The 27,190-nt window shown below is 39.2% G+C and overlaps 1 protein-coding gene across 2 annotated transcripts in view; it reads left to right on the forward strand.

Annotated features, from left to right (window-relative positions):
* Positions 1-2,677: 2,677 nt before the first annotated feature.
* The window catches only part of plxna3 (plexin A3), a 132,580-nt gene continuing 108,067 nt past the window's right edge, over positions 2,678-27,190 (forward strand). Inside the window, exons 1-3 of one of the 2 annotated variants that reach the window (XM_020051967.2) lie at positions 2,678-2,834; positions 13,057-14,328; positions 17,558-17,740. In XM_020051967.2, coding sequence (XP_019907526.1) covers positions 13,147-14,328; positions 17,558-17,740 — 1,365 coding nt within the window. In that variant the 5' untranslated portion in view covers positions 2,678-2,834; positions 13,057-13,146. Of the gene's footprint in view, positions 2,835-13,056; positions 14,329-17,557; positions 17,741-27,190 lie in introns of those variants that run through there. The other variant, XM_034295976.1, reaches the window with a different exon arrangement.

Consider the following 27,190-nt stretch of genomic DNA (forward strand, 5'->3'; position numbering starts at 1 on the left):
AGCTCATAAGATGCAAAACAAATGGTAAGAAACAGATCAAAGGCAGACAATGCAAAGTTGAAGTTAACCAATAATGTGAGTGGTGAGTCATCGCTACTTTAAACGGGAATGAACAAATGAACTAATCAGCAGGTATACCATGTGAATGAACCACAGCGGGTGTATACTGTATAATCTTATTTAATTGTTGCACTCCTTTACCACTGGGTGGCAATGGTGGTTTCCATGCAGTAGAGTGCTCTTCCCACCATGTCACTCAAACAAATACAGACTAAAATTAAGATTGACCATAAGATGTTTCCTGCCTCTGGAATAGCTGGCATAATGACTTATTTAAAAGGCTGAGTTTAAAGTATTAATTGTTTGTTGCATTATTTATTAACATTGAGGTTCACTGACACAATCATAAGTTCCTCAACATAACAATACACTGTATACATATGTAGCACCTAGGATGTCATTCTCTAATACGCTCTGGCCTCACTCCAATCCCATGAGAAGACCAAACCCATAGGGTCTGCTGCTTCTGAACTGCACGGTTGCAAAACTGCCTGAGTCTACTAATGTATGCAATCTAATTAATAAGGATTCTTCCAGAAAGAACCTGACACCATCAAAAAGGACATACTCCACCTAGAAGCTATTTCATTTTATCAAATGGTAAATGAATATTACAATATAACTTAGAGCATAGAGTACTAAAGAGACCATGTACCATAGACCTATATGGAAAATGGCCCCCAATACTGGCATGTTATCATGGTCCTGTTATAACATTACTATCGACAGATATTTATTTATGTAACCATACATGGTACTATTGCCCTAGACAGATATCTATTTAAGTATATCTTAATGTGTATTGAATTACAAAATGTAATTAGCTAGATTGATAGAAGCAAATATGAGTGGAGGGTGGCTACAATGGAAATGCTGGGGTCCCTGTGATGAGGGTTGGGTTTTTAAAAGGAAACCATGTGACCGTTTCATCTGCTCTGGGGGCTGATGGTCCTTCATAACCCTGTACACATCTTTCTGCTTTCAGCAGAGCACCATCCTCTGAAAGCTCAATGTGGTTAAAGAACTGAAGAGGAAGGGCTGTCTTCCTCAAGTGGCTTCAATTAGAGACAGTCACAATTACAGAGGGGGAGAGTAGAAGTGGCCAGACCTGCCAAACTCAAACTGGATTACAGGGACATGGAGGCTACCAAAGTGTGCCAGGCTACTTGGTCATTCCTAACCAAGTCAACCCAAACCGAAAGTTATTTTAAAAAGTCTCTGGTTTTGTATCTGGACAGATCCAATTCCACTCCTTTCAACCCAATGTAATTCCACCTCTTCACTCTATAAAACCATATTACCGTAGGATAAAGATCTTTGTATGATTCCATTTTAAGGCCTCTAAACATTGACAAATACAGATCCTCTCAATGCTATTCATTTAAACTATAACAAAGACGGTCAGTTTGCTGTGATTCCTATTCTACTACAGCATAATTGGTCTATACTGTGGCAGGGGGTCGACTGTGTCATTTTCCTTAAACAGGTTATTACTGGCCATCTGATTTGAATATGTCGCAGTGCTTTACTGGTTAGCTGGTAGATGACATCCAACCTGATCACTGCAGAACAACAGACAACATCATGTTTATGTCTCATTCATTAACTTCATCTTTCAAAAAAAAAAAATTGTATACAGTTTGTGTATCTCGTTTTCTATGTGTTTTCTTTGTGTTTAAGTTTCAGTGTGTCCACATGTTTAAAATTAGTGATAATAGTGTTTTTCAGTAACCAATTTTAACTTCATTTTAAGTCAATGAAGTAGCCTGTCTTACAATAACAAACTGCATAGGCTATTCTTTATATTTATTAACATTAACATTGGGTTTTTCAAAACACACCCCTTAAGAACATCTGTAAATAAACTATTTAATAAAGCAGTTCTAATCTTTTATAAATGATTCCATCAATTTCTTGTTGCTTGGTTTTTGTGGTTTTAGGCTGGGGGTCTGTGTAAGTGCATTGTGACCACTATTAATGTAAAAAGGGTTTATAAAATAAATTTGATTAACTGATCAACAAATATTATCTTCCAGTTCCAAGGTATCTGAATAAAATATTTTATGTTGCAATGCATTAATTAGTTAAAATTATTCCTAATTATTCAAATGTGCCTATTAATGTTCCTAATAAAAGAAGCCTCTTAAAGTCAGAAGAGACAGTCACTCATCCAGTATGCCTTTTTCCAAATGAAGGACCAACTTTTCTGCAACATATTTTACATTCATGTCTGTCTTTGCTATTTTCAAGACAACATCTTCATCTCCATCCCTTTTGAAATCCAGCCTTCTCCCTAACATCTGGGTAAGGTAGAAAAATACTCGATTATGGGCGAGCCTGTTCCAACTTGGCTATAGGGTAGATTCAAGCACATGCCGAATGTGTTCATATGTACTAGAACTGAACTGTGACCAAAAGTGAAAAAGAAAACGTGTATTATGAACAAGATATGTAATAATGAATTAGCAATTCAATATAAAAATCGCATTTGATCTTACTCTATGGTTTAGTTAACATTAGTGAGTTTGAGAGGGTACGTGGAAAGTGGTACGTTCCATAATGGAATAGCAACCCAAGCTGTGCTCCTCCTGAAGAACCAAAACCGTTTCTAGTGGCTAAGAGACTGCCATGCGATTCAAGCGGTGAATGGCCTGTTGGTTTACTTCGAGGATTTGGGGCTGAATTGACTAACAAATAACTACACGTCTATGTGAAAACCACGAGGAATAGAACTGTACGTGGTTGTGGATGTAACTGTTGCACTTTAAATACAGGTAGGTCCACGAGTATGTGTTTCTTTGCAGATCACATTTCACGACGATGCTTGCTGAGAAAGAGCAACGTTTGATTCTGAAGCACGCCTTTTAAACATTTATATGGCTTTTAAATCATGCAGTTTTTATCCTGAAAGTGATTATAACATATCCATTAGCAATAGTCCGTAGGACTGCATGCTTCAGTTTGATCGTCCCTTTTGAAAGGATGCGTGCGGTCTTTTAGCTGGATACTAGCGTAGTGTGTGATGCAAGGAGTCGCCGCCGCTCCATTCAGAACAAAGGGGGCGTTAAAAACATTATTTATCTGATTGAAAAACAGATTTATTTGTCATATTATCATTCATTTTGACATGGAAACACCCTAGTCTTCGTACATAGTTCTTTTTTTAATTCACCCTACGAAGCATTCTTTTCATGCGCACCTTATAACACGGGTCGACTATTTTCCTAGAGAGTTTATTATTAAACCAAAACACAGACAGTATACGATAATATATGTTGAATTTCAAGATTAACGTTTAACTGGGCAAATTGGTGTTATGAAATAGGGAAGCTATTATTTTCTTGTGACCAGAATAATCTTCCAAGCAGGACCTGCCAATTTTATTACCCTGGTTGCTACATGAACAGGGTGTATTCGTCTCCGGGTTGTTTTCACACGGGCTACTGTCTGACACATCTGTAATCGCTCCTGGTGAAATATTGTCACGTGACGTCATTTAAAAAAAAATCTGAAACATTTGAATGTGAATTAGAATCTCGTTTCATTCTGTGAATAACTCAAATTTAATAGCCTACCCATTGCCTGAGATGTCCTCAATTATTAACACAATGGATTTCTTCATAATGCAATTTCAAATCACGTAGCCGATTTCATCCCATTGGAATACTGATGGTGTTCATAAGGGAGGAAACTGCAGGCCATACAATGTGTAACTTGACAACAATGACAGTTATTGCAAATGTTGGTGACCATGTTTTAATCATGGGTTATAGAGAGGTTGCAATAACAATTAACGCAGGTTCAACGCACGGGCTGTCTTGCCCATATGCCACAAAAGGTCTACACAGGTACTTTATGTCTGGTTTTTGTTTGATGCTTACAGTACAACTGCAACATAATGCTTGGTTTCAGACTAATCAGGAGTAGAGTTTCACCGATTAATCGGCCAGGCCGATTAATTGGGTCCGATTTGAGGTTTTCTTAACAATCGTTCATCGTCATTGTTGTTTGCTGATTATGGCTGATCGTTTTTGGGGGAGGAAGCACCAATTAATTATGCAGTATACGTGGCAGTCTGTCCACTGACATGAAAAGGACATTGTGGTTGCAGAGCCTTGGTAAGTTGCAAGTTGCTAGCTAGCATGAAGTATGTCTTTCAGAAAACAACCACTAACGAAAGGGCAATTAAACCATTAACAATCACTGTGAAAATGTAACTTGTTTAACCATAAACAACAAAACCTTTTTAAAACCAATACAAGGATGTAAAATGTTTTTAAAACTGCACATTTTTGCTAAAAGACATTGATATTAGCAGGCAATACTAACTAAGGATGTTGTGTCACTTCTCTGTAGTGCAGTGTAAGCAAAGTCATATGCAGCAGAGCTTGCACTATTGAACTGAAAGCATGGTCTGTCTGCACAATGCACATCAGTGGATCGCCTGGCTCATTACAAACTGTGAAGAACATTGCTTCCTCACAAATACCATAATTAATTTGCCAGAATGTTACTTAATGTTATTTAATATTTAAGGCAGGCGATGTTTTTAGGTTGCCACCCATTCCATAAAATACTGAATCATTCTGTATTTCGGTGAACTAATGACATTTGTCTTGTCATTGATCAGGTCTAGACATCTCACACCTGTATAGCAGCTGAGTGGCTGTCAGTTACACTGTTGTTGTGGTTACGATGAGGCCTGCGCCAGAATGATTTGTTAGCAAGCAAAATCATCAGAGGCTGATTCAGTAAAGGTCTACATTGGCTAGTTTTTCTGTGAATTTATTTTATATAGAGCAGAATGTATAAACTTGAGCGGTGGTGGACAACTCCCTAGCAGTCTCTTTAGCGCTTCATTTATTCAAGCAGCACTTTACTACCATTACCAGCAGTGCTTCTTGCACTGCTTGTGCTGCACAGTTTCTGGCTTTTGTGCTGGATATGCCAGCACTGCACTCCTGCCTTTCCTATTGATCAAAGGTCCACTATCACATTGCGCAACTTATTAGCTCTGAAACAGACTAAATGTTTTGGGCAGAAATGCATGTTGCACAAATTGCACTTTTACTTGTTGTCCAAGACCTTTGTTTTTGCATTCTACTTTGCATTATGTAAACCAAATTGAACATTTTATTTATCTATTATGTTAAGAAAGTTACATTAAAATGGGTCATTGTTCATTTTGTATTGTTGGAAATGTTATTATTTCAAAGGTTATTTTAATCTGACAATTAATCTGTATCAAATTATTTTGTCTCCAAATACTTGATAATGAGCAGGTAATAATCTCCAAATAATCAGTATGTTAAAAAATAGTCGAACTCTATTCAGGACATAATGAGAAAATACCGAAGAAACCTAATAGGGACCAAACCTCACACTCCTTTCTCTCCTACTTTACCTTCCCAATATGAAAGAGTTTTAATGGAACTGTTAGTACTTTAGACAACAGCTAACACTTGTACGTAGGAAAATGTGTGGTAACTAAAGCTATGGAACGCCTAATAAGCATGCATGCTCAGGTGTTTCAGAAAGCAGATGTGATCTGCTAGGTCAGACATTGGATATTGAAATATCAAAAGCAAAATTTTGTCCTGTATTTGTCATTGTGTGAAGGAGCATTAGTGCTCATGATATCATCGGTTTATTCAGTTGGAGGTTTGGAGTTGGTAGGGAGGGTCACAGTCGCTGGTGATCACTGCTGTCTGCAAGCCTTTTCTCACATCATCCTCTCCATTGTCTACTCCTGCCCTGCCATGGAGGTAACACACATTGCTTTTATCTTTAATGAGATCTTTTCTTTTTCGTTTTCCTGGGCAGGTGATTTCTTTCCCTCCCTTCCCAAAGGTAAATGCCAGGGAATAACTTTATTGGACACACCCTGTGCAGTCACAAATTATAGGCTACAAGTAGAGCAGAAACACGTTGAGGAACCGCCAATATAATTTCCCCAGAATACCTCATGTATTATAGCCACACACACCATGTTCTGATGCTCATGCCCAGAGTGTGCTATATCTAGACAATTCCAAGGGATAAAGTAATAGGACCCAGTCATAAAGGTTCTAACCAAAAAGCAAGTGGAACTTCTCAATGTGAACACATGGGTTTTGCATACCACAACAGTGTCTGCTAATGGAATATCCATTCCATAGCCTTGTTCTTTAGCTCAGTTTGTGTTACTGTGTAGTAAGCTGTGCAGTTAGTTGGGTCCTTATATGTTAATGCAACTGAGTGGTCTTTGGGGATTGGTTGGTTATTAATAATGGAGAACACTGAGCCAGTGACTCAGCTTGTGTTCTTGTGTAATAGTGAGGTAAAAGGGAACTGCGGACCCTTTAGCCCTACAGAATGATAAACAGAACTAAAATAACATGATGAGGAAACAATCAGGTGACACTTTGAGTTTCCTATTTTGTTGACCCACCCCACACACACACACACACACACGCACACACACACACAATGGATGTGATAGGCCCATAGCACATAGCAACCTTACCAGTGTATTAGTTAAACTTGGCAGTTAGTGCAGCTGACCAGTAAATGTAACGTTTCTAGATCAAATCCTGTGCTGGCAAGGAAAATATGAAAAAATATGAAACATATGCTGTTCTGTCTTTGAGAAAGACAGTTAACCCTGATTGCTTTTGTCAGTCGCTCTAGATAAGACTGTCTGCATAATGACTCAAATGAAGTAAAATTACAGAGCTTCATAAAATGAATATGTAGAATGGATACTAAGGCTCGGCACAGACACCAATCAAGGCTTACCCTAAGTTTGGATTCAGTGGTTTATGTATTGCTCCCATATTATAGCTGCCATTTTATTGCTGAAATAGATCTAATTATATTCTTTAACATGTGCAAAATACACACAGTGTAGTGGACCTTTCCGTGAAATGCTTAATAACAAGTGCTATCCTGACAATGCAACGTTTAATAAGTAAAATCAATGACAAAAAACGAAACACAATAAGATAGATACATAATTGATACAATATATTCGTCCATAAATATCACTTGATTATATAAGGAACGATTTTGTTGGTCGTGCACTGTGTATATTAGTTTGCTGTATGTGTTTTAGAGGCAGCAGACCCATTTACACCTGTTAACTTTAGAAGGTTGAGTAGAGGGGAGTGCCTTTTAAATGAAACACATTTTCTTGGTATCGGTCATCTGTGTCCATAACTGAACAGCATCTTTGTCTGGCAAAGAGAGAATTTTTTTTATTAAGTGCTGTCGACCCTCATTAGAGAAGTACCGGTGAAGAGAGAGTGGTGTTTTCGGAGTCCTTGATTAGGTGAAATGGTGATTGCACTGATTGCTTCTTTGAGTTAACTTTTCAAAGACACTCAACTCAACACACTCATTGGATTACTAACCATTCATTCACACCAGGGCTGCCCGCCCCCTTTTGTGGCTGTAGGTTCCCTCCAACTGTAGTTGTGAATAACCTGACTTAGTGTTTCATCCAGCTAATTATTAGGGTCAGTGACAAAACCACAGAGATCCGGTTTGGTCAGCCCTGATCTTTATCCTCAGAAAAGTGTTCTATAAAAAAGGGATTTTGTTTTAGAAGCATGAAGCGGAACCCCAATCACTAAAACAGACCCTCAATCTTTTCAATGGTTCTTTGCAGTTCAGAACATTTGTATTTAATATATTGACAGTTAAAATGTAATAAAACATTTCACACACAATCACAGCCAAAGAAATCTTATGCAATAGGGATTCACAGATAAGACAACTGTTGTACGGTACCAATAGGCAATATTCATAATAACACAATCCGCTGTTTATACTCGACACCGTTTGTGCTGATATCAACGTTTTGAAGTTTATGTGTCTGTGTACCCTGGCATAAAAAAATTATGTTAATTATTAATAATGTTGCTTCCTATAATGGTTCTGATTTCAACAAATGCAAATTCAGTCATACAAAATGTATCTTTCAATATATTGTAATAACAAAGACTTACAAAAATGTGTTCGATAATGAATGGGAAAGGTATACATTTTATATTATCTGTAATTGTAAATTATACAATGCCTGGGTATGAGTGTAGTAAATAAGGTATTAGACTTTATCCAGACACCTGCAATAGATGAAAAAAAACAATATATCAGTAGGACACATGATTTGAGCAAAACAATTGTATAAAATCTACAACCTGTTTTTTTTGCGTAAAATGCAAATAAATACAGAATGCAATGATGTGCTAATCATTTCTCCCTATATTTAATTGAATAGTACAAAGTACAAAGATTGTACAAAGTCAACATATCAACTGTTATTGTTTTTAGAAAAATACATGCCCTATTATAATTTGATGCCAGTAACACGCTTCAAGAAAGTTAGTATATATCAAAAACTGTAAATATTATTCACCATTGATGGTGCCTTCATGAATGTGCAAGTCACCCATGCCATGTGCACTTATGCACCCCTATACCATCATGGATGCTTTTGTGCGCTGATAAGAAGCTGGATTGTCCCTATTCTCTTTAGTCGGGAGGATGCAGCATCCATGTTTGCCAAAAATAATCTCAAAGTTTGATTCATCAGACCACAGGACTGTGTTCCACTTCGCCTCAATCCATCTTCAATGAGCTCATCAATGATCCTATACTGTTTTTTGGCCTTGTCCATTGTGTACAGAGATTTCTCAAAATACTCAGAATCTTTGAGTGATTTTGTGTCCCATAGATGATGAGATCCCCAAACTCTTTGCAATTTTACACTGAGAAACATTATTCTGAAATGGTTGCAATATTTGCCTGCGCAGTCTTTTACAGAGTGGTAAACCCCTCCCCATATTTACTTCTGAAAAAATGAATCTACTATGGGATGCTCTTTCAATACCCATTCATGTTACTGAACTGTTGCCAATTAACATAAATAGTTATGAGATGTTTCACCAGGTTTTAACAACTTTTCCAGTTTTTTGTTGCCCCTGTCCCAACTTTTTTTAAATGTGTTGCTGGCATCAAATTCAACTGGGCATATTTTTTCAAGAAACAATAACATTTCTCAGTTTCAACATTTGATATATTGTCATTGTACTATTTTCTTTTGAATATAGGATTTGAATATAGGATTTGCACATCATGATTTGATTTCTTTTTTTGTCAACATTTTACACATTTTACACGTCTCAACTTTTTTGGAAACAGGGTTGTAAATGTTACTGGAGAATATTGGCCACGGCCAGATTTAATGCAATCAACCTATTGCCGGTTGAAATATTATATATGGTTCTTTATAGGAATTTAGAAATGGGTTGCTATGGTAACAAGACAAAGTTATTGTATTTTTGAACTGGATTAATCTATTGCTATGTTGCATGTTATTGCTATTTGACATGTTATTGTTATACACAACATGTTGTTATTATTATACTACCTGTTATTGTTTTATGGGATGTTATTGTTATATGGCATGTTATTGGTATCTGGCATATTATTGCTGTATGACATGTTATTAGTGTTGTTGCTGTAAGGATGATGCAGTATTAAGATTACTTGAGATTTAACCTAAATTGAGATTTAAATGCAAAAATCCTCACCAGTGACCAAACCTCCTTGTTATCCCACTGGATCTACATGCCAACGATTGTAAAAATATTTGAAAACCCTCTCCAAATAAGATGTCAGTTAGTACCGTAAAGGTAAGTAAAGTAAAAAAAATATATTTAAAGATGACACTGACATTATGTTATTGCATTAGCACTAGGCTTAAGTGATATTTTTATGCAGGCTACCAAAATAAATCTATGGAGCGAGACAAGATGAAGAAGATAACTATGCCTAACTGTTTTATTTTTCACTTAAAAAATATATATATTAGGAGTAGCTTGTATAATTTATATATAATAATATTGTATAAAATATGTTAACAAATGTATTTAGCTAAAATAGAAAAATTTCGTCATTTCTGCCAGATAAGAAAAAACTGCTGTTGTTTCTCAAAATGTTTGAACAGGACATTTTGATGATTTGTCAATCCACACATTACTCAACCTTAATTGCAATGCCTAGGAACATTTCTTGTGAAGTGTGCATAAAGGCTCAAGGGGTTGAACTTTCAACCTTTTCATTGGAAGTATAATCATATTCCATCAGTGGCCCTTGGTATACATTATACTTCTATACGGGGTTTTATCTTAATGTTGGTTAATGTTGAGCATCTAATTTGTTCACCTCTAGATCTTAAATCTTTATAAGAGCTTGTGACAATCAAGAGCTGTGCATTTCTAGGATTTTTTTTCTGTGCATTTCTTGTTTATGTTTACTCTTTAAGGAATTCAACTAGTTGCAAATTTGTATAAGTGTCTGCTAAATTACTCCCCATAATTCAGCTTTATAGCGAGAGAGCCGCCAGTGTCAAAAGAGGGGTTCATCTTACCCTGGCATAACCATAGAACTCTTTTACTGGAATATCACTTATATTGGAAGCTAAAACAAACACACATTGTAATGCAATGCTTTTATAATGGTTTATGTTATGACTTAAAGAAGTAACTGAGCAATAGCCTACACAATCTGTCCGTAACGATATATCACATCATGTCAATTTTTCACACTAGTGTGTCTTCAACTAACAGTAATCACTGTCAAATGAGAATATTATCAGGTGGTTTGTGGTTAAACACACATCTCTACAGAGATAATCTAAAGATTATCCAAAGAACCTGAGCTTGTAAAACCTGCAATTATTCTCACTGAGCGACGATGAATGTCTTATTACCTGCTGAGGTTTCTTATGTTATTTACATTTAATTTTTTTACATACATTGTAGGCTGCTTTCCAATTCAGCTGTAGCACCATCACTGCTTTTGAATTCTGAGACTTCAGGTCAACGTTTTCTGCTAAGGCATTCAGCTTTCACTGGCACCAGTGTTCCTCTCTATTCTGTGGTAATGAAATCATTGTGACTGCTGCTCAATAGTATACCACAAGCCAGGAAATGGAGTACAATACAACATTGTATTACAATGGGCAAAGACTGGGGGTTTTGCACAGAATTTAAAGGCAGAAGGTGGCCTCTTCTATTCTGTATCAGACCTTAATGAGTGTATTATTGAGTCACTCACTAGTAAGGGCAGAGTACATCCACAATCTTCAGAATTGCTGTTTTGCTGTTTATTTTTTTTTCCTATCAGTCCATTTGCCATGGATAAATCTTTGTATGTACTGAAAGTGAATAATTGAAGAAATTAGCACTCAGGGGCAGGACTATCAAACTGTAGCTGCTATGGAGAAAATGTTGCTGTGGTCTTTTGCAGCTTTAATGATTCTATCCATCTCTGTATTCATGCTTTAGTCATTGTAGTGTCATGGGTAGATGAAAGGGAAAACACATGGGAACATCTTCTTCCTTCAAGACTATCACAGTAGTCCTGCAATTTCTTTCATTCATTACGTATTATGTATATTTTGTTGACACTATTGAGAAAGTGCTGAAATGACAGAGAGGATCCAGACAGTAGGAAAAAGACAGAGATTGATGGGTTGGAGCAGGGAATTGAACGCTCATTATCCAATGGGGAGAGGGATTATATGTGAATAAGCCAGGAGCATCACTGCTAGACCAGGAGTGTTACCACTAGACCAGGTCGAGGAGCGTTACCGGTAGACAAGGAGCATTCCCGCTAGACCAGGAGCATTCCCGCTAGACCAGGAGCATTTCCGCTAGATCATGAGCATTTCCGCTAGACCATGAGCATTACCACTAGACCATGAGCATTACTGCTAGCCCAGGAGCATTACCGCTAGACCAGGAGCATTTCCGCAAGACCAGGAGTATTACCGCTAGACCAGGAGCATTACAGCTAGACCAGGTCGAGGAGCATTCCCGCTAGACCATGAGCATTACTGCTAGCCCAGGAGCATTACTGCTAGACCAGGAGCATTACCGCTAGACCAGGAGCATTACCGCCAGACCACAGGCTCTGCACCCAATTTTATTCTTATCCCTATATATACATTTAGGCCTGTGAGCACAAATGAAGGTGCTATTTTGGCGTGCATGCATTTATGAAATAAAGGATTTGATATCCCCAACAGGACATCTCTGGTAAAACACTGTTATGTGGATGGCGAGACGCGATGAGCTCCTGCTTTACCTGCCACCTGTGTGGCTACTACATAGTGATTATAATCTGTGGTCTTCAAAGGTTTTTACAGTTATAGCAACCTAACAAACATACTGTAGTTATTTGGAGTTAAACACACCCAAAGAACAAAATAGTGGTTACAAAGAACTAAAGGTCCTGTCTGTCTTTCTGTCTGTGTGCTTCTAAAACCTGAAACCCCAAACCTCTGAAATGTGACAGTGACAAAAAGGCAATTCTATCTGTGTTCCTAATTCCTATCCTAACCCTACCCCAGGCAGTTGAACTGCCAGAAGGGCCTCTTTCATTCCGGCAGCTCTGATTTTTGTAGGGGAGGGGTGCAGACCATGACTGACCAGTTGGGTAATGTTTGACCCATAGAGCACTGTAGCATTACCTTCTTCACAGCTACTATTTAGCAACACAGACATCTTAGTGCTATTTTCTCTGTCCATTTGCATCATCTGCTTTCATCGCATTCTATTTTTCAAGTAGCAATATTTCCTAATTAACAAATGTGCTTGGGATTAGTGTAAGTGATGGCTATAAAGGTTTATTAGCAATCCATTGAGTGAAGGGAGTGGGAGTGACAAGCCCTGGCACCAACAGAAGCCCTCCAATCAATACAGTCCCCCAGACCTCCCTCACACACACAGCTGTCTCAGTGGCCGACTGGCACATTTAGTCATTAATACCTCCAAATGGACTACATTCGGAAGGAGTTGGGGGAGGGGGATTCACTGGAAAGTGCTGAAAATTGAATGTGCTTTTTCTCCCACTATTTATTTTTTAAAGTGTGTAAACCCCATTAAATGAACATGCATATAGTACTGCAATCCTTTTAATGTCCTATCCCAACATTTTTCATTTCAGACATGAACCACTGAAGCCGGAGACGGACAAAGGACTGCAATAAGCTCACGCGAAGAGCTCTATTCCCCCCACCACCAAAGGTTCTCAATCATGACACCCAAATGGCTGGTGATATTTTTCCTTTTTTTACACTCTGGCTCCAACAATGCGTTCCCCATGACCCCGACCAAGCCTCAACCCGAGACGGGCACCTACAAGGTCTCGGACACCAGCCTCACCCACCTCACGGTACACAGCCGAACGGGAGACGTCTACGTGGGAGCAGTGAACCGGGTTTACAAGCTGTCCGACAACCTGACGGAGCTGCGTTCACACATGACCGGCCCCGTGGAGGACAACGCCAAATGTTACCCCCCTCCCAGCGTTCGATCCTGCGCGCATAAACTGGAGTCCTCCGACAACGTCAACAAGTTGCTGCTGGTCGATTACGCCGGCAACCGCCTGGTGGCGTGCGGCAGCATCTGGCAGGGCGTTTGTCAGTTCCTGCGTCTAGAGGACCTCTTCAAGCTGGGAGAGCCCCACCACCGCAAGGAGCACTACCTCTCTGGTGCCCGGGAGGCTGACGGCATGGCAGGAGTGGTGGTAGAGAGAACAGAAGGGAAGTGGAAGAACGAGAAGGGGGGCAGCCGGCTGTTCATCGGCGCAGCCATTGACGGCAAGTCCGAGTATTTTCCCACCCTGTCCAGCCGTAAGCTGGTTGCTGATGAAGAGAGCGTCAACATGTTCAGTCTGGTATACCAGGACGAGTTTGTGTCCTCACAAATAAAGATACCCTCCGATACGCTGTCCCTCTACCCGGCCTTTGACATCTACTACGTGTATGGGTTCTCCAGCCGCACCTACATCTACTTCCTCACGTTGCAACTGGACACGCAGCTCACCCAGATGGACGCCACCGGTGAGAAGTTCTTCACCTCCAAGATAGTGCGGATGTGTTCCAATGACACCGAGTTCTACTCTTATGTGGAGTTCCCTCTGGGCTGCACCAAAGATGGGGTGGAGTACCGGTTGGTCCAGTCCGCTTACAAGCACCGTCCAGGTCGGATGCTGGCCCAGGCCTTGGGGCTGTCTGAGGACGAGGACGTGCTGTTTGTGGTGTTCTCCCAGGGCCAGAAGAACCGCGCCAACCCCCCCCAGGAAACTGTGCTGTGTCTCTTTACCCTGCATCAGATCAACCTGGCCATGAGGGAGAGGATCAAGTCGTGTTACCGCGGGGAGGGCAAGCTGTCCCTGCCCTGGCTGCTCAACAAGGAGCTCCCCTGCATCAACACGGTGAGTCATCAGCCTTTCATTTAAGTCATTCCACTGAAATGAAGTACTTCTATCCAGCCTCGGGCCTCAGAAGAGGCAATATTCTGCTGGATTTACTTGCATATTTCATCTATACCCCATTAACTTAAGTAGTCCAAATGCCCCATTGTATACTTATCCGGCTTGTAAACCCATTCTAGGCCTAGGATATCTTAAGCCAAGCGGACAAACCATGTTTTTAGCCTGTCGAGTTACAGTTTTTGAACAGCTCTTGTGCATTTTTATAAGGTAAAAACATCAAGTTTGGAAAAAGTCTCAGTAAAGTTGTATTTAGAAAGATCTCTGGGGTGCAACAAATTGCACAGGCCTGTAAAGAACACACACATTTTGCTGTGGATGTGTCTCACTGGCTTCTATGCATTCTATGGCCACTTAAATTGCCCTTAAATCAGCCAATATCACCAAGTGAGCAATGCTTAGAGCAGATGTGAAGCGTGTCCCACCATCAGCCAATCATCTACCTCACAAGTTTATCACACACACTCATATCCATCAATCACACATGAGCTAGCTAGTCTGCTAGACTATTCTAACCTCAAGCTCTTTCAGCAAAAAAACTTCCAATAATGAGTCCAGAAATTAGATTCTTTCTTCCTTTTGTCTCTGTTAGTGGTGTAGCCAGTACTATTTATTTCAATGAACCAATTAACTAACTGAGAATCATCAGTTTCAACGAATGCATTTCAATCGTATTCTTGTTGAATAGTGTAAGTAGCCTAAGAAAAATGTCATGTAATTGAGCTCTGGCTACACCTGCCAAGACAATTTTCAAGACTTACTTTTGGTATCCTGTAATGGGGGGGGGGTATTAATGAAAATGGTTGCCATTTCTACACACCGAAGCCAATGGGTACACACATACAAAAATAAAAGCTGCTAATTCATACTTTAAACTCCTTGTCATTGTTTAATCCAAACTTGTAGACTACTGAAGCAAATGAAGAAAATGCTTGATTTCCCAACAATAATAGAGCCTTAGGTTTCGCAGAGTAGCCTTCTAATGAATCATTAAGGGATCGTTTGATTGAACTTTGTTTAAAACATTATCAAACAACATTATTAAACTTTCTGAGAGGCAGCAAACATCCTCTGCTGTGGAGATGCTAGCTCCCTGGTTAGTCTTTTTGGGAGAAATGGATACAGGTGTACAGGTATGCCCCGATGATTTCCTCTGCTACACATGCTTCGACCTACCCAGTCAATATAGCCTCTGGCCTGTTGTCTAATAGGACTCCTGTGGAGGTGCTGCCAGGCGTGTATAATGTTACACTACTATTACTAGTCCCCTACAGTTTGAACTGTTAAATATGACATGCTCTCTGATTTGTGGAGCCTCTAGATACTGCAAAAATGGGTGCTGTGTTGTGTTGTGCACTTTGTAGTGTAGTGCTATAAGTGTTGAGTAGTGTATTACGTATATTGTTTAGTGTCGTGTTTTTTTTTGTGTTGAATTGTTCTTAAGTATTGTGTAGTGTAATTTAGTGTAGTGCATAATGTGTTGGGTATTGCGCTATGTAGTGCATTGTGTAGTCTATTGTGTATTGTGTAGTATATTTTGTGTTGTGTAGTGTATTGTGTAGTTTATTGTGTAATTTATTATTTGTTGGGTTCTTTTGTGTTTTGTGTAGTGTTGTGTATTATGTGTTGGATAGTGTGCTGTGTATTGTTGTGTATTATATGTTGTGTTCCATACTGTATTTTGTAGTTTATTATGTGTTGTATTCTGTACTTTACCGTGTAGTGTGTTATGTGTGGGGTAGTTTACTGTATTGTGTAGTCTATTATCTGTTGGGTAGTATAGCCTTTTCTGTATAGTTGTAGTTGTTATATGTATTTGCCATTTTTCATCATTTGAGATTATAACTAATAGACATCTGGAGAAGCACTCACATATAATATTACATAGTTTTGTAATAAGTCTAACCAGGTTTAAGGGAACAAAATTGGACTGAATTGATATGCACAGGAGAGTGTCGTTACTAGCAAATATTCCTTTCATGAATTTGAACAGAAAGGATCATTTGATTTACAAAAATACATTGCCAAATGTGTCACTTGCAAAAAGGATTTTCAGCAGCTGCCTACTGTTCTCGTTCAGGTATTATATTGTGTGTATTTTCTAGTATGTAGTGTACTGTGCGGTGCATTTTAGCCTTCAGCCAGGTTTTACTTTATAACTCTGGCCACAATCTATACTGCAACAGTATAAAAAAATATATATCCTCACTTATCTATATCATTTTTGACAAATTGAAAAATGCAGGATTGTTCTAGATTAAAACATAAGAAAATGGTTATCTCTATGCAAGGTTATGTCATGTTATGCTGGCTCCAGTCATATCACTGTATTAGGCAAGTATGATGTATTGGGCTTACGGCTGCCTTCAGGCAACTCATAAAACATACAGTTTCGTTGGGATGCATTTAGATACAGCGGAGTATTCAATGGAATGGATCTTATTACTTGTTTGAATGATTTAAATCAGAAAGAGTTAAAGAGCTGATTTCAAGTGTCCTTTACAAGATGTGTTGCTCAGGCCTGTGCAGAAAGTTCTGTTTTCCTACCTCCTTGTGCCCTTATGGCTGAGGGCACCCCACCCCCACCCAAAGCAACATGCTATTTTTTAGGGCAGGGCAGATGGAGAGGAGAACAACAAGCATCAGTAGCTGACCTGGATCCCTTTAGGAAGGCAGGGCTTGTTTTCATTAGTAGACAACAGGGCTCAACATAACTGATGCAAATCTGCTCTTGATTATTGCCTGCTTCATCGGCCTTCATGTGTCCCTTCTCGTGCGTAGCAATAGCCCTTGACCACATAATGAGAGTGTGGGTGCCGGACTCTGGCACAGGCCTTGTTTGATATGTTGATCCTTCATAAAGTCTCATCACCAACCATTTGCTCCGCCTACACCAGCATGATTCTGACTGACCCCAGGCAAGCTTCCACAACCATACTAAATATCTATTTAACATGCCAAGAATGTGCACTCACCTGTTCTCAGAGTTGCATTTTTTATTACAATTCTTGTCTTAGTAATTGAGGGGGCATGGTCATTTCTCTTTATGTATTCCTAAAGTTAGGTAGAAGCTCGCAAATCCGGGCCCCTAAATGAATAAATAGGCCACATTTGATCTGTGACCTTGATGCCTTCCACACTCTCATCGTCTCCCTTCTGTTTTGTTTCGCAGCCAAAGCAGATCGGCGATGACTTCTGCGGACTGGTGTTGAACCAGCCTCTCGGCGGTCTCCGGGTGATTGAGGGGATCCCTCTGTATGACGACCGCGCAGACGGCATGGGAGCGGTAGCAGCCTATACCTACGGAGACCACTCCGTGGTGTTTGTGGGTACCCGCAGCGGACACCTGAAAAAGGTACGGCATACATCCACCATCCTTCCGCTCGGTTGGACGGATCGTATGCTCACCGGCAGCTGTGTTTGAATTCTCTACATGATTCCTTTCACGTCGAAGGCCTGGGGAAGCCCTCTTATGAGGCAGATTTTTACCTAACACCTACTGTTTTGTCTTGTTTATTTTGCCCTGTGATCAAGTAGTTGTAGAATATCGCTTGGTATAGATGTTTTATTCCTCATTTAAACGTTCAATTGGATATTCCATGAGTGGAAGTCACGGAGGTCTTTTCTCTCAGTTGACAGTTGAAAGGTTTACAAAAATCAATGAGCTCTTTTTCTGGTTTGGGTCTTTTTTTTTGTATAGATATGGTCTTTCTGACTTGAGTTGGCGGTAGTGTGCTCCATCTTCCTCTGCATAGCTTTATTTTGGGTTGCTTCTCTGGGTAGCGCACACAATGTTATTATCAACGCTCGGTAATAGAAAATGGACAAAAATAATTTGCTTTGATTCACAATGGGTAGTGGGATGGATTGAAAACCACACCCTGCAGCAGTAGCTTAAATGTACTGGAGGCAATAGCTTCGACTGCAGGACCAGCCTAGGTCGCAAAACAGTACATTTCCAGTTATCTTTTGCTTATCATCACAAATAATGATCTGCAAAGGGAAATCGTGTTAGCTTTAAGAGAAAGATAGCTAGCTTGCGCACGATCTCCAGCACTTTATACGGTGACTAAAGAATGATACATATGCTACTATTTCAGTCACCCTCCATTGGTGTTATGGGCAGGATAATGTAGTTTTGAGCCCTACCAGAGAGAATTATGGACTACCCCCACAACGTTATATGAACGGAAAACCACCCCATGACTCACACTGCTCACTGTGCCTAGTGCTTAGAATATAACAATATTCCAAATGGTCCTTCTGAGAAATGATGCAATCACTTTTCCTGCGCAGCCAACTCCAAAAATCTTTCATCTCTGTAGTTTTCCACTGGATTAAAACTGAACTTCTATCTTTGACCATCAAGCAATTAAGTCTGTTTGCTCTGCATTTGCAATAAAATCTGGAGTGGATGAGAAGGAATATCTATAATATAACATTAAGAACTTTTTTTTTGTTGGAATGAAATCAGTAATCATTCTCTTATCACTACCATAGTCCCTTATTGTTGTTCTTGGTGGTCTATTGATTGGATTTTTTCCAGGATTAAGTTGCAGTTCAGTATATCCCTGAGGACTACTTTTAGTCCTCAGCAGTGACAAAGGATTGGGGGTGGGGTGCTGCAGCATATCTGCTTTAAATAAATCCTGTAAAGAATGTGGTTGACATTGTCTTTAATCTGATGGAGAAAGACATATATATATATATAGAGAGAGAGAATTTACCCTGAATGTTTCATTTTGAAAACATGATGCTCTTACTCTGCTCTCGTCTCTGCGTCTCTCACATCCTATCCAGTCTGTAATGCCACACCTTGCTTTTGTTCTGCAGTCTAGTACCATGAACAGTACACTGAGTGATTAAGAATGAAAACACTTAAATTCAGTAAACTATCCAAGTACTCTGGGGTACCAAAACAAAACATTTACAATTTCTATGTGGCCCAGTTATTGGCCACATATATGGACCCCGGCCCGTCGTTTACAAAATCTGGCAATATGACTATAGCCGACACTATTGTCATTCCACATCTATCTCCCTTACAGAGCTAGTAATGTTTTTTACTGGATTGTGGAAGATTGACAAGATAGTTGGGGGGGGGGGGCAGGAACTCTAGCACATGCCTTTAACCAATTAAACTGGTGAACAACAAGGACCTGAAAGAATGTGCAAGTGACGCAGGAGTAGGCATTATTGAATGTACGTCATTTGACTCCCAATCAACAAGGTGTTTGTCGTTTTCTTCCTGTGAAAATACTTAATACTTAGTGAACTGATTTGAAAATGTATGGCATTTACATTTTATTTAAAAATATAAATGTAATACTGTGCAAGTGTATCCCCTAACCTTTGATTATCCTGACATTAGCCAACCCTGAATGTTATAATTATAGAATATTATATAATTGGATCCTGGATGCTGCTTGCCTTGTATGATTTATAAATGCAAATCCACTATCCCACAGCTTGGCAGGCAGTAGACGTTGTCACAATATGTTCCAATGCTACTAGCCTAGCATTGTTCTTCTATGGTTGAGGTTTCTCCCCCAAAAAACTAAGAATCTTCAACCTGTATGTTCAGGAGTGGCATTTGAACTTGAGTGGACTAACCTCTTCTCTGACCAAGGCAATACATTCTATCTGGATAGTTGTTTTATTGAAATAGCAGTGGAAACCAGGGAAACAATGAGATGGTGACCTTCAATATTTGTTTGTACGATTTGACTCTGACTATAATCACGTGTTAGAAACTCTGCTACTATATGAGAAAATAGGAAACACAACATTTTGCCAACCTATCATTGCAGGAATTATGTACATATGTAACTATTTTGGAAAACGCAATTAAGTTCAGTATGAAAATATCAGCAGTGCTATTACGTTCAATATCAACATATCCCAGTGCTGTTGTTCCTTAATGGCTCACAGTTACGTTTAGTGTCAGTGCTGTTTACCTTTTATAGGAAATGCTTCAGTAGGGGCAGTTATAAACAAATTCATAGTTAAATAGAGGGGTTGTTTGTCAGGGTGTTGTGATCGGGGATGGTGGGTGTGCGCTTCCATGTCCTACTTTCAGTCTGATGGTTGCGAGTGACATATCAAATGTTTAAACTGAGAAAATGTATCACTTTAAGGGAAAAATAAGTTGATTTTAAATTTCATGGCATCAACACATCTCAGAAAAGTTGGGACAAGGCCATGTTTACCACTGTGTGGCAGGCTGGCCATTTCAGCACCTGGATCCTTCTTCTATGCAGCCATGACATTGTAATTGATGCAGTATGTGGTCTGGCATTGTCATGTTGGAAAATGCAAGGTCTTCCCTGAAAGAGAAGACGTCTGGATGGGAGCATATGTTGTTCTAGAACTTGGATATAACTGTCAGCATTGATGGTGCCTTTCCAGATGTGTAGGCTGCCCATGCCACACGCACTCATGCAACCCCATACCATCAGAGATGCAGGCTTCTGAACTGAGCGCTGATAAAAACTTGGGTTGTCCTTGTCCTCTTTAGTCCGGATGACATGGCGTCCCAGTTTTCCAAAATGAACTTTAAATTTTGATTTGTCTGACCACAGAACACTTTTCCACTTTGCCACAGTCCATTTTAAATGATCCTTGGCCCAGAGAAAACGCCTGCGCTTCTGGATCCTGTTTAGATATGGCTTCTTTTTTGACCTATAGAGATTTAGCCAGCAACGGCGAATGGCACGGTGGATTGTGTTCACGACAATGTTTTCTGGAAGTATTCCTGAGCCCATGTTGTGATTTCCATTACAGTATCATTCCTGTATGTGATGCAGTGCCGTCTGAGGGCCCGAAGATCACGGGCATCCAGTATGGTTTTCCGGCCTTGACCCTTACGCACAGAGATTGTTCCAGATTCTCTGAATCTTTGGATGATATTATGCACTGTAGATGATGATGACTCTGAGAAACTCCTTTCTGATATTGCTCCACTATTTTTCGCCGCAGCATTGGGGGAATTGGTGATCCTCTGCCCATCTTGACTTCTGAGAGACCCAATTATGTTGCCAATTGACATAATAAATTGCATATTGGTCCTCCAGCTGTTCCTTATTTGTACATTTAACTTTTCCAGCCTCTTATAGCTTCCTGTCCCAACTTTTTTGGAATGTGTAGCTCTCAATCCAAAATGAGCCAATATTTGGCATGACATTACAAAATGTCTCACTTTCAACATTTGATATGTTATCTATAATCTATTGTGAATTAAATATAAGTTTATAATATTTGTAAATTATTCCATTCCTTTTTTAATCACAATTTGTAGTGTCCCAACTTTTTTGGAATCGGGTTTGTAGTTCCAATGCATAAGTAGTTCCAGAGAGGTACGGTTGCATTTGGCAGGGAGACATTAGAGACATCAGATTTTGTTTTGAGTTTTATTTTGTAAAAATTCTTTGCTGAATGTGAGGAATACAGCAGTGCTGAGGAAGAGGACAGATGATAACAGGCTACTCTTCTGAGCTTGGTGAGTTCTAACGCTGAGAGCTGCTGAGACACAACCAAGTGGGTGCCACACAAAAGGGCAGAGAGGACCAGCAGCTGTAAAACTCTCAGGCTACTTCCCAGGCTTGCCCCCTTCAAGATCATCAGTAAACTCGGTCATCTATCATCCTCTGACCACTTCCCTGCTCTCAAGCCTTGGACCTAATCCTCTCCATCTTCAGAGGATGCAGCATTCTTTGACTTGGCTTTTATTGGTTGACCTGTTTGTTTCCATTTTGGTGGTTTGTATGAGGTTTGTATGAGTTCTGCCATAGGCTCTGTCTATGGCAGTTTGGAGTATTTAGCCAATGCTGATGATAGTGTCTGTCACCATGGTTCAGCACCTTTTATGTTTACTTAAAGCTGCACTTGGTAGGATTTTTTCAGTAAAAAAAACTACAGCATTTTGCAGTTACTCACTCGTCAGAAAGCGGTTCTGAATCAATGCTCAATAGAGAATGAAGTTCCAAATAATAATATGATAAATAGAATTACCTGTTCCCAAAAAAGCAACAACTCAGAGTTCAACGTTATTCTTAGCCTTGCTAACAACTCCAGGTTATAATATAAATAGCGGCATGATCCAAAAATTATAAATTGACATTCCACCGCCACTGAACTGTCTGTGTTGCTAAACAACTCTGAGAGGGCCTCCTTAGCTTACAAAACGTGTTTATAGGGGACAAAACTTTAGCTTTTTAACTGAAAAAATCCTAGTGCAGCTTTAATGAAAAGATTGTAATTTTTTTAGAATGCTCCATTTACATTATCTAAAGGCCTAGTAAATGTAACTTTTTATTTTTAAATGATCACTGTTCATTTAATAAAACAAGTAGATGAAAAGGTTACATGCCGCCTGAAAACAAACCAGTTATTTTTCTCCAATAAGTATATTCTAAGGGCATTGTCAGCATGTCGACATTATTGTGTGGACATATACGCACAGTGACTTTAAGATGCTGCTCTCCTCTCTTTAACATGCTTAAATGTGGATCATCTTCATGATTTCTTTAGGTAGATTCCAATTTGCCTTATTTACCGACACTGCTGGAAGTATTGTATTTGTCAGTGGATGTGTTTTGGTGGTGCATGACAAATAGTGTTTTACTGTGAAAGTAGCAGTAGACTTCACACAATCTTCCCACCAGCCACTAGCAACTTTGGTGTTAAACCCAATCAATTATTCTCACTAAGAACCCAAGTAAATAGGTTGCATCATAGTTCTATTCAATCGGAAGTGGATATAAGTTTAATTCTGTGGGTTGTAATGTTTCTTCATGTTAGCCAATGAAACGTTTGCTCCGAGGGATAGCCTGTTGTGGAGTGTGAGACTACCTGCCATAATGGGGAGACAGAGAATGCGGGAGGAGGCTATATAATTGCACCGTATCTCCTCTCAGAATGGCTTGTTTGTTTTGGCAAAAGAATAGAGCACATGAGCCGCTTTCTGGAGCCATGCGGAAATCACCCATGAACTCCTAGTACTTCCTGTCCCCCGCTGCCTACCGATGGCTGTAACTGGCATACAATTATGTCTGTAGGAGAGGAGTTGGGGTTAGATTTCTCTGAGAACTTGCTATTATTTATAAATATGAATACTTTTCTTTGCCAAAAACTGAGCTGAGTACAGGTTTTAATGTGTTTGTATTGATTTGTAAGTTGATACTTTCAGACAAAACGAACTGTAATGTTGCAAATTATGAATGAACGATGATTTTATCTGATTGATTTGATTTTGCACCTGTCCTCTTGTGTAGGTAATGAACAGCTGTGTCTTTGATGGGGATTCTGCTAATTCTATTACACATTATTGGGTACTTCCACCGTGACACTAAGGAAGATGAATTCAGCTGAAACAGCTGTAATGTAATCGTCAGTTAACAAAAAGTATTGAAATGTAGACAATAAGCTTTCGTTAAAGTAGCAGTGGTTTGTCAAATCAGTTCCTCTTGCGGTCCACGTAGTTTTCATATCTCCTCTGTGGAGGCTGTGGTTAGAAATATATTACAGCTGAAATAAGAAAAGGCCTTCAGGTTATTCAGGAGCAGGCTGTGTAATACACTGAGGTTGTCAGGTGTATGTTATTGCTTAGGCTGGTGTGATGTCACTGCTTGGGTGATATCACCGCTGGTGTGTGTGTTTGTGTGTGCATAAACTGTAAATTTTTTCTCATTTTCAGAAGACAGTTAAGGCAACAAAAATCTTTTTTTATTAAACTATTTTAGATATTGACTGGTGTTTTTAATATTTAATGCCAATTAATGGTTTGTTGCTTTGGATTTTATTATAATGCTGGAAATATTTTGTAACTGTGACTGTAAGAAATACTGCCCTAAGCTAATACATTTACTGTATGATATCCTACTGGTGTCCTCATAACAGTTTATATGTACTAAATAGATTCGGTCTAATGACATGGTCTGTATCCTCATGTCTCCTCTGAAATTCTCCCTGCATACACTAGTGGCATCTGCCTCATTGGAATGGGAGCTAATTCCGCAGTATAAATCAGTATTGGGGGAAGTTGTGGAGCAGGCCAGGGCCCAGATTTACGAGCCATCCTGGCCCACAGCAGGTTTGATCATGGGGAAATCTGTTTGCTGTAAATCCCCTAGCACAGAACAAGGCTGAGTGATGTTGTGTCTGGAGAGCAGGGGCCATTGTTCTCCAAGTGTTGCTATAAGGGGAGTGTGTGTTGCGGAAGTGTCTATCTCACATGAAACCTTTTGCTGTAACATCTCTATCAATCCACATTTTTTTACCCCTTTTCACTTTTGATTCTGTTCGGAATGTCTTCTTATAACTTAAAAATATTCCTGCACTTCATTCCTGCTCTTCATTGACCATGTCAAGGTAGTCAAGCAATTTAAGTGTTGTGTCAAAACACAGTTGGTGATTCATAGATGTGGCTACGCAGTTTCCTCTGGTGGAGGGAACAAGTGAATTTCTGAAAGGTTTTAGCTCCTCAGATTCAATTGATGAACTAGAGATACCTCCGGTCTTCTACCTTTTTGTAAATACCGCAGTCTTAGAGTCCATGTCCATAGGCCTCCTACATACCATTGTCATTGTAAACAAGCTCTTTGTTTCCCCAGTGGACTGACTACCCAACACCAGAACAGCAGACAAGCAGTCGAATACAACTCCTCATAGCAGTCCCTGTGGGCTTTGCTGTGCCCAGACTGAACCCATTTTCTGTTTGATAGGAGCACAGGGATAGTAAGACCCTATTCCATAATCATGAAATCCAGACATTGAAACAAATGAATTTGATAATTTTCCCTTGTATATCAAGTCCAGAACAGTATGTATGCCCTTGTCTACGTATCACGACACCTTTGCTTTGAACTTTGCCAAAACTCTAAACTAAATGTTGAAAAAGTAAAACTCCTGGAAAGCTGTCTTTTCTGTACATATTTGAACCTTATTTCCAACCACATTCATAAGTACCCAATTTAACCACAGTAACTTTTAAAATCTCTATGGAATTAAAATAAACAGAATTGCAATTTCCTCATGTGGAAATAATACATACACATATATTTATATATATATTTACCATCACATACAATTGCTTAAATTAGAATCAGGTGTGCAAAAAAGGTACAAATTATTAGAAAATCATTAAATAATTACTTGGGTCCTACCATACATAAAGATTAGATACTTGGTCTTGTTTGGTTTTAAGTGTATGGGTGTGTGGTAACAAATCATGCCGCGATCAAAATACCTATTCGAGGCCCTGGGAAGACAGATTATTGATGTACATGAGTCTGTGGCAGCTTACAAAGCCATTTCCAAGCAATTCAAAGTACATCATTACACTGTGCAAAGGATTGCCTACAAATGGGGAAAAGCAATCAACAAAGGACAGGTCAATAGTGCTGAAATGTGAGTACATATCCATATGTCCAAATATGTAAAGAAAACAATAGAACACTTTCCAGGGGGTGTTCTTTCTTTTTCACGTGACTGTACGTAGTACATGATATTGCAATGACTAGCAATTTGCGTCAAAGCATTGGCTAATTGTTTTGCAAATTGCATTCATGTGAGTGCTACAGAAACACCGGGAACTAATGTTTGGCATCATTACAATTCCATTGTCTGTTAATGGTGATTGACAGCCATCGTCGATGGTGATGTCAGAGTCAAGCACAGCACAGCGAACCACTGTGAAGACACTGCAGGACTATGTGCCAAATGGTCTATTGGATTATATGCCATAGTCTACGTTTTGAAACATATTGGTATTTATATTGCTTCCGAAGGAGAATATACATTTTATATGTATATTTCAAATGATCTCAGTTGGAGTCAAACCATATATCATTTAGCAAACATTTCAAATTGTCCGACTTGGTTAAGTTCCTCTAACCCATTGCATCACACCAGCAGATTTTATGATTTAGTGTTTTAAAATGGGTTTTAAATGTGACTTGTTGTCTAGTGTATGATTTCATGATTTGAACTATCACAATTCATCTACAGTCCTAACAGAGTTCCAACTCAGAAAGTGTTCTGCCCAAAGCCTAAACCTAATAGGCTTAATAATGAGTGCAAACAAATTCCAGGATAGACTAATTGAATAGGATGTTTAAGCCCATAGAACATTGTCAATAACAGTGAATGTGTATTACACTGTGTTAAATGGATTGTTCACCCAAATTTGAAAATTACAGGTTAGCACATTACACATGACCATGTAAGAATTCTATAGGCAAGCTATGACTGAGATTGGGGATTTGGTGTCTTTGGCATTCTAACATTTGTGGCACAAAACCATGGCACAAAAAAGTGTCATTGTTGACTTTCACTATGATTATCACATATTTTTAGATAATTTGGAGGTGACACATTATTACACAGATTCCACAGTATCAGGACTTGATGGATATGTGCCAAAATTTGGTAAAACTTTATAATTCTTTGTCCTGATTTCCTGGACTGTCTATTAAAATGAAAGTTTTCTTTCCTATCATGACATTAGTTTTTTAGGCTTTAGGACATAAAACTGTCTTGTTAGGATGATCTGTATCTGGATTGAGATGCGTCATCTCTGCCTACCATGAAGGTATGACTCACATTGAGAGATCATTAGATGCAGATGCAAATCCCAGATACAGCTAAAATGATTGTCAGTTTGGTCGGGCACTAATGGCAAAAGTGGACCAAAGTCAGGGAGAAAGAGTGCGCTTCCACGAATGATCAAGCTGAAATAACAAAACACATCATAAGGCTAATTAAATATTTATTTTCATGTTGTTTTTTTATGAAGTGCAATTGTGAG

This window comes from Esox lucius, chromosome 12 (genome assembly GCF_011004845.1).
Source record: "Esox lucius isolate fEsoLuc1 chromosome 12, fEsoLuc1.pri, whole genome shotgun sequence".
Lineage (NCBI taxonomy): Eukaryota > Metazoa > Chordata > Actinopteri > Esociformes > Esocidae > Esox > Esox lucius.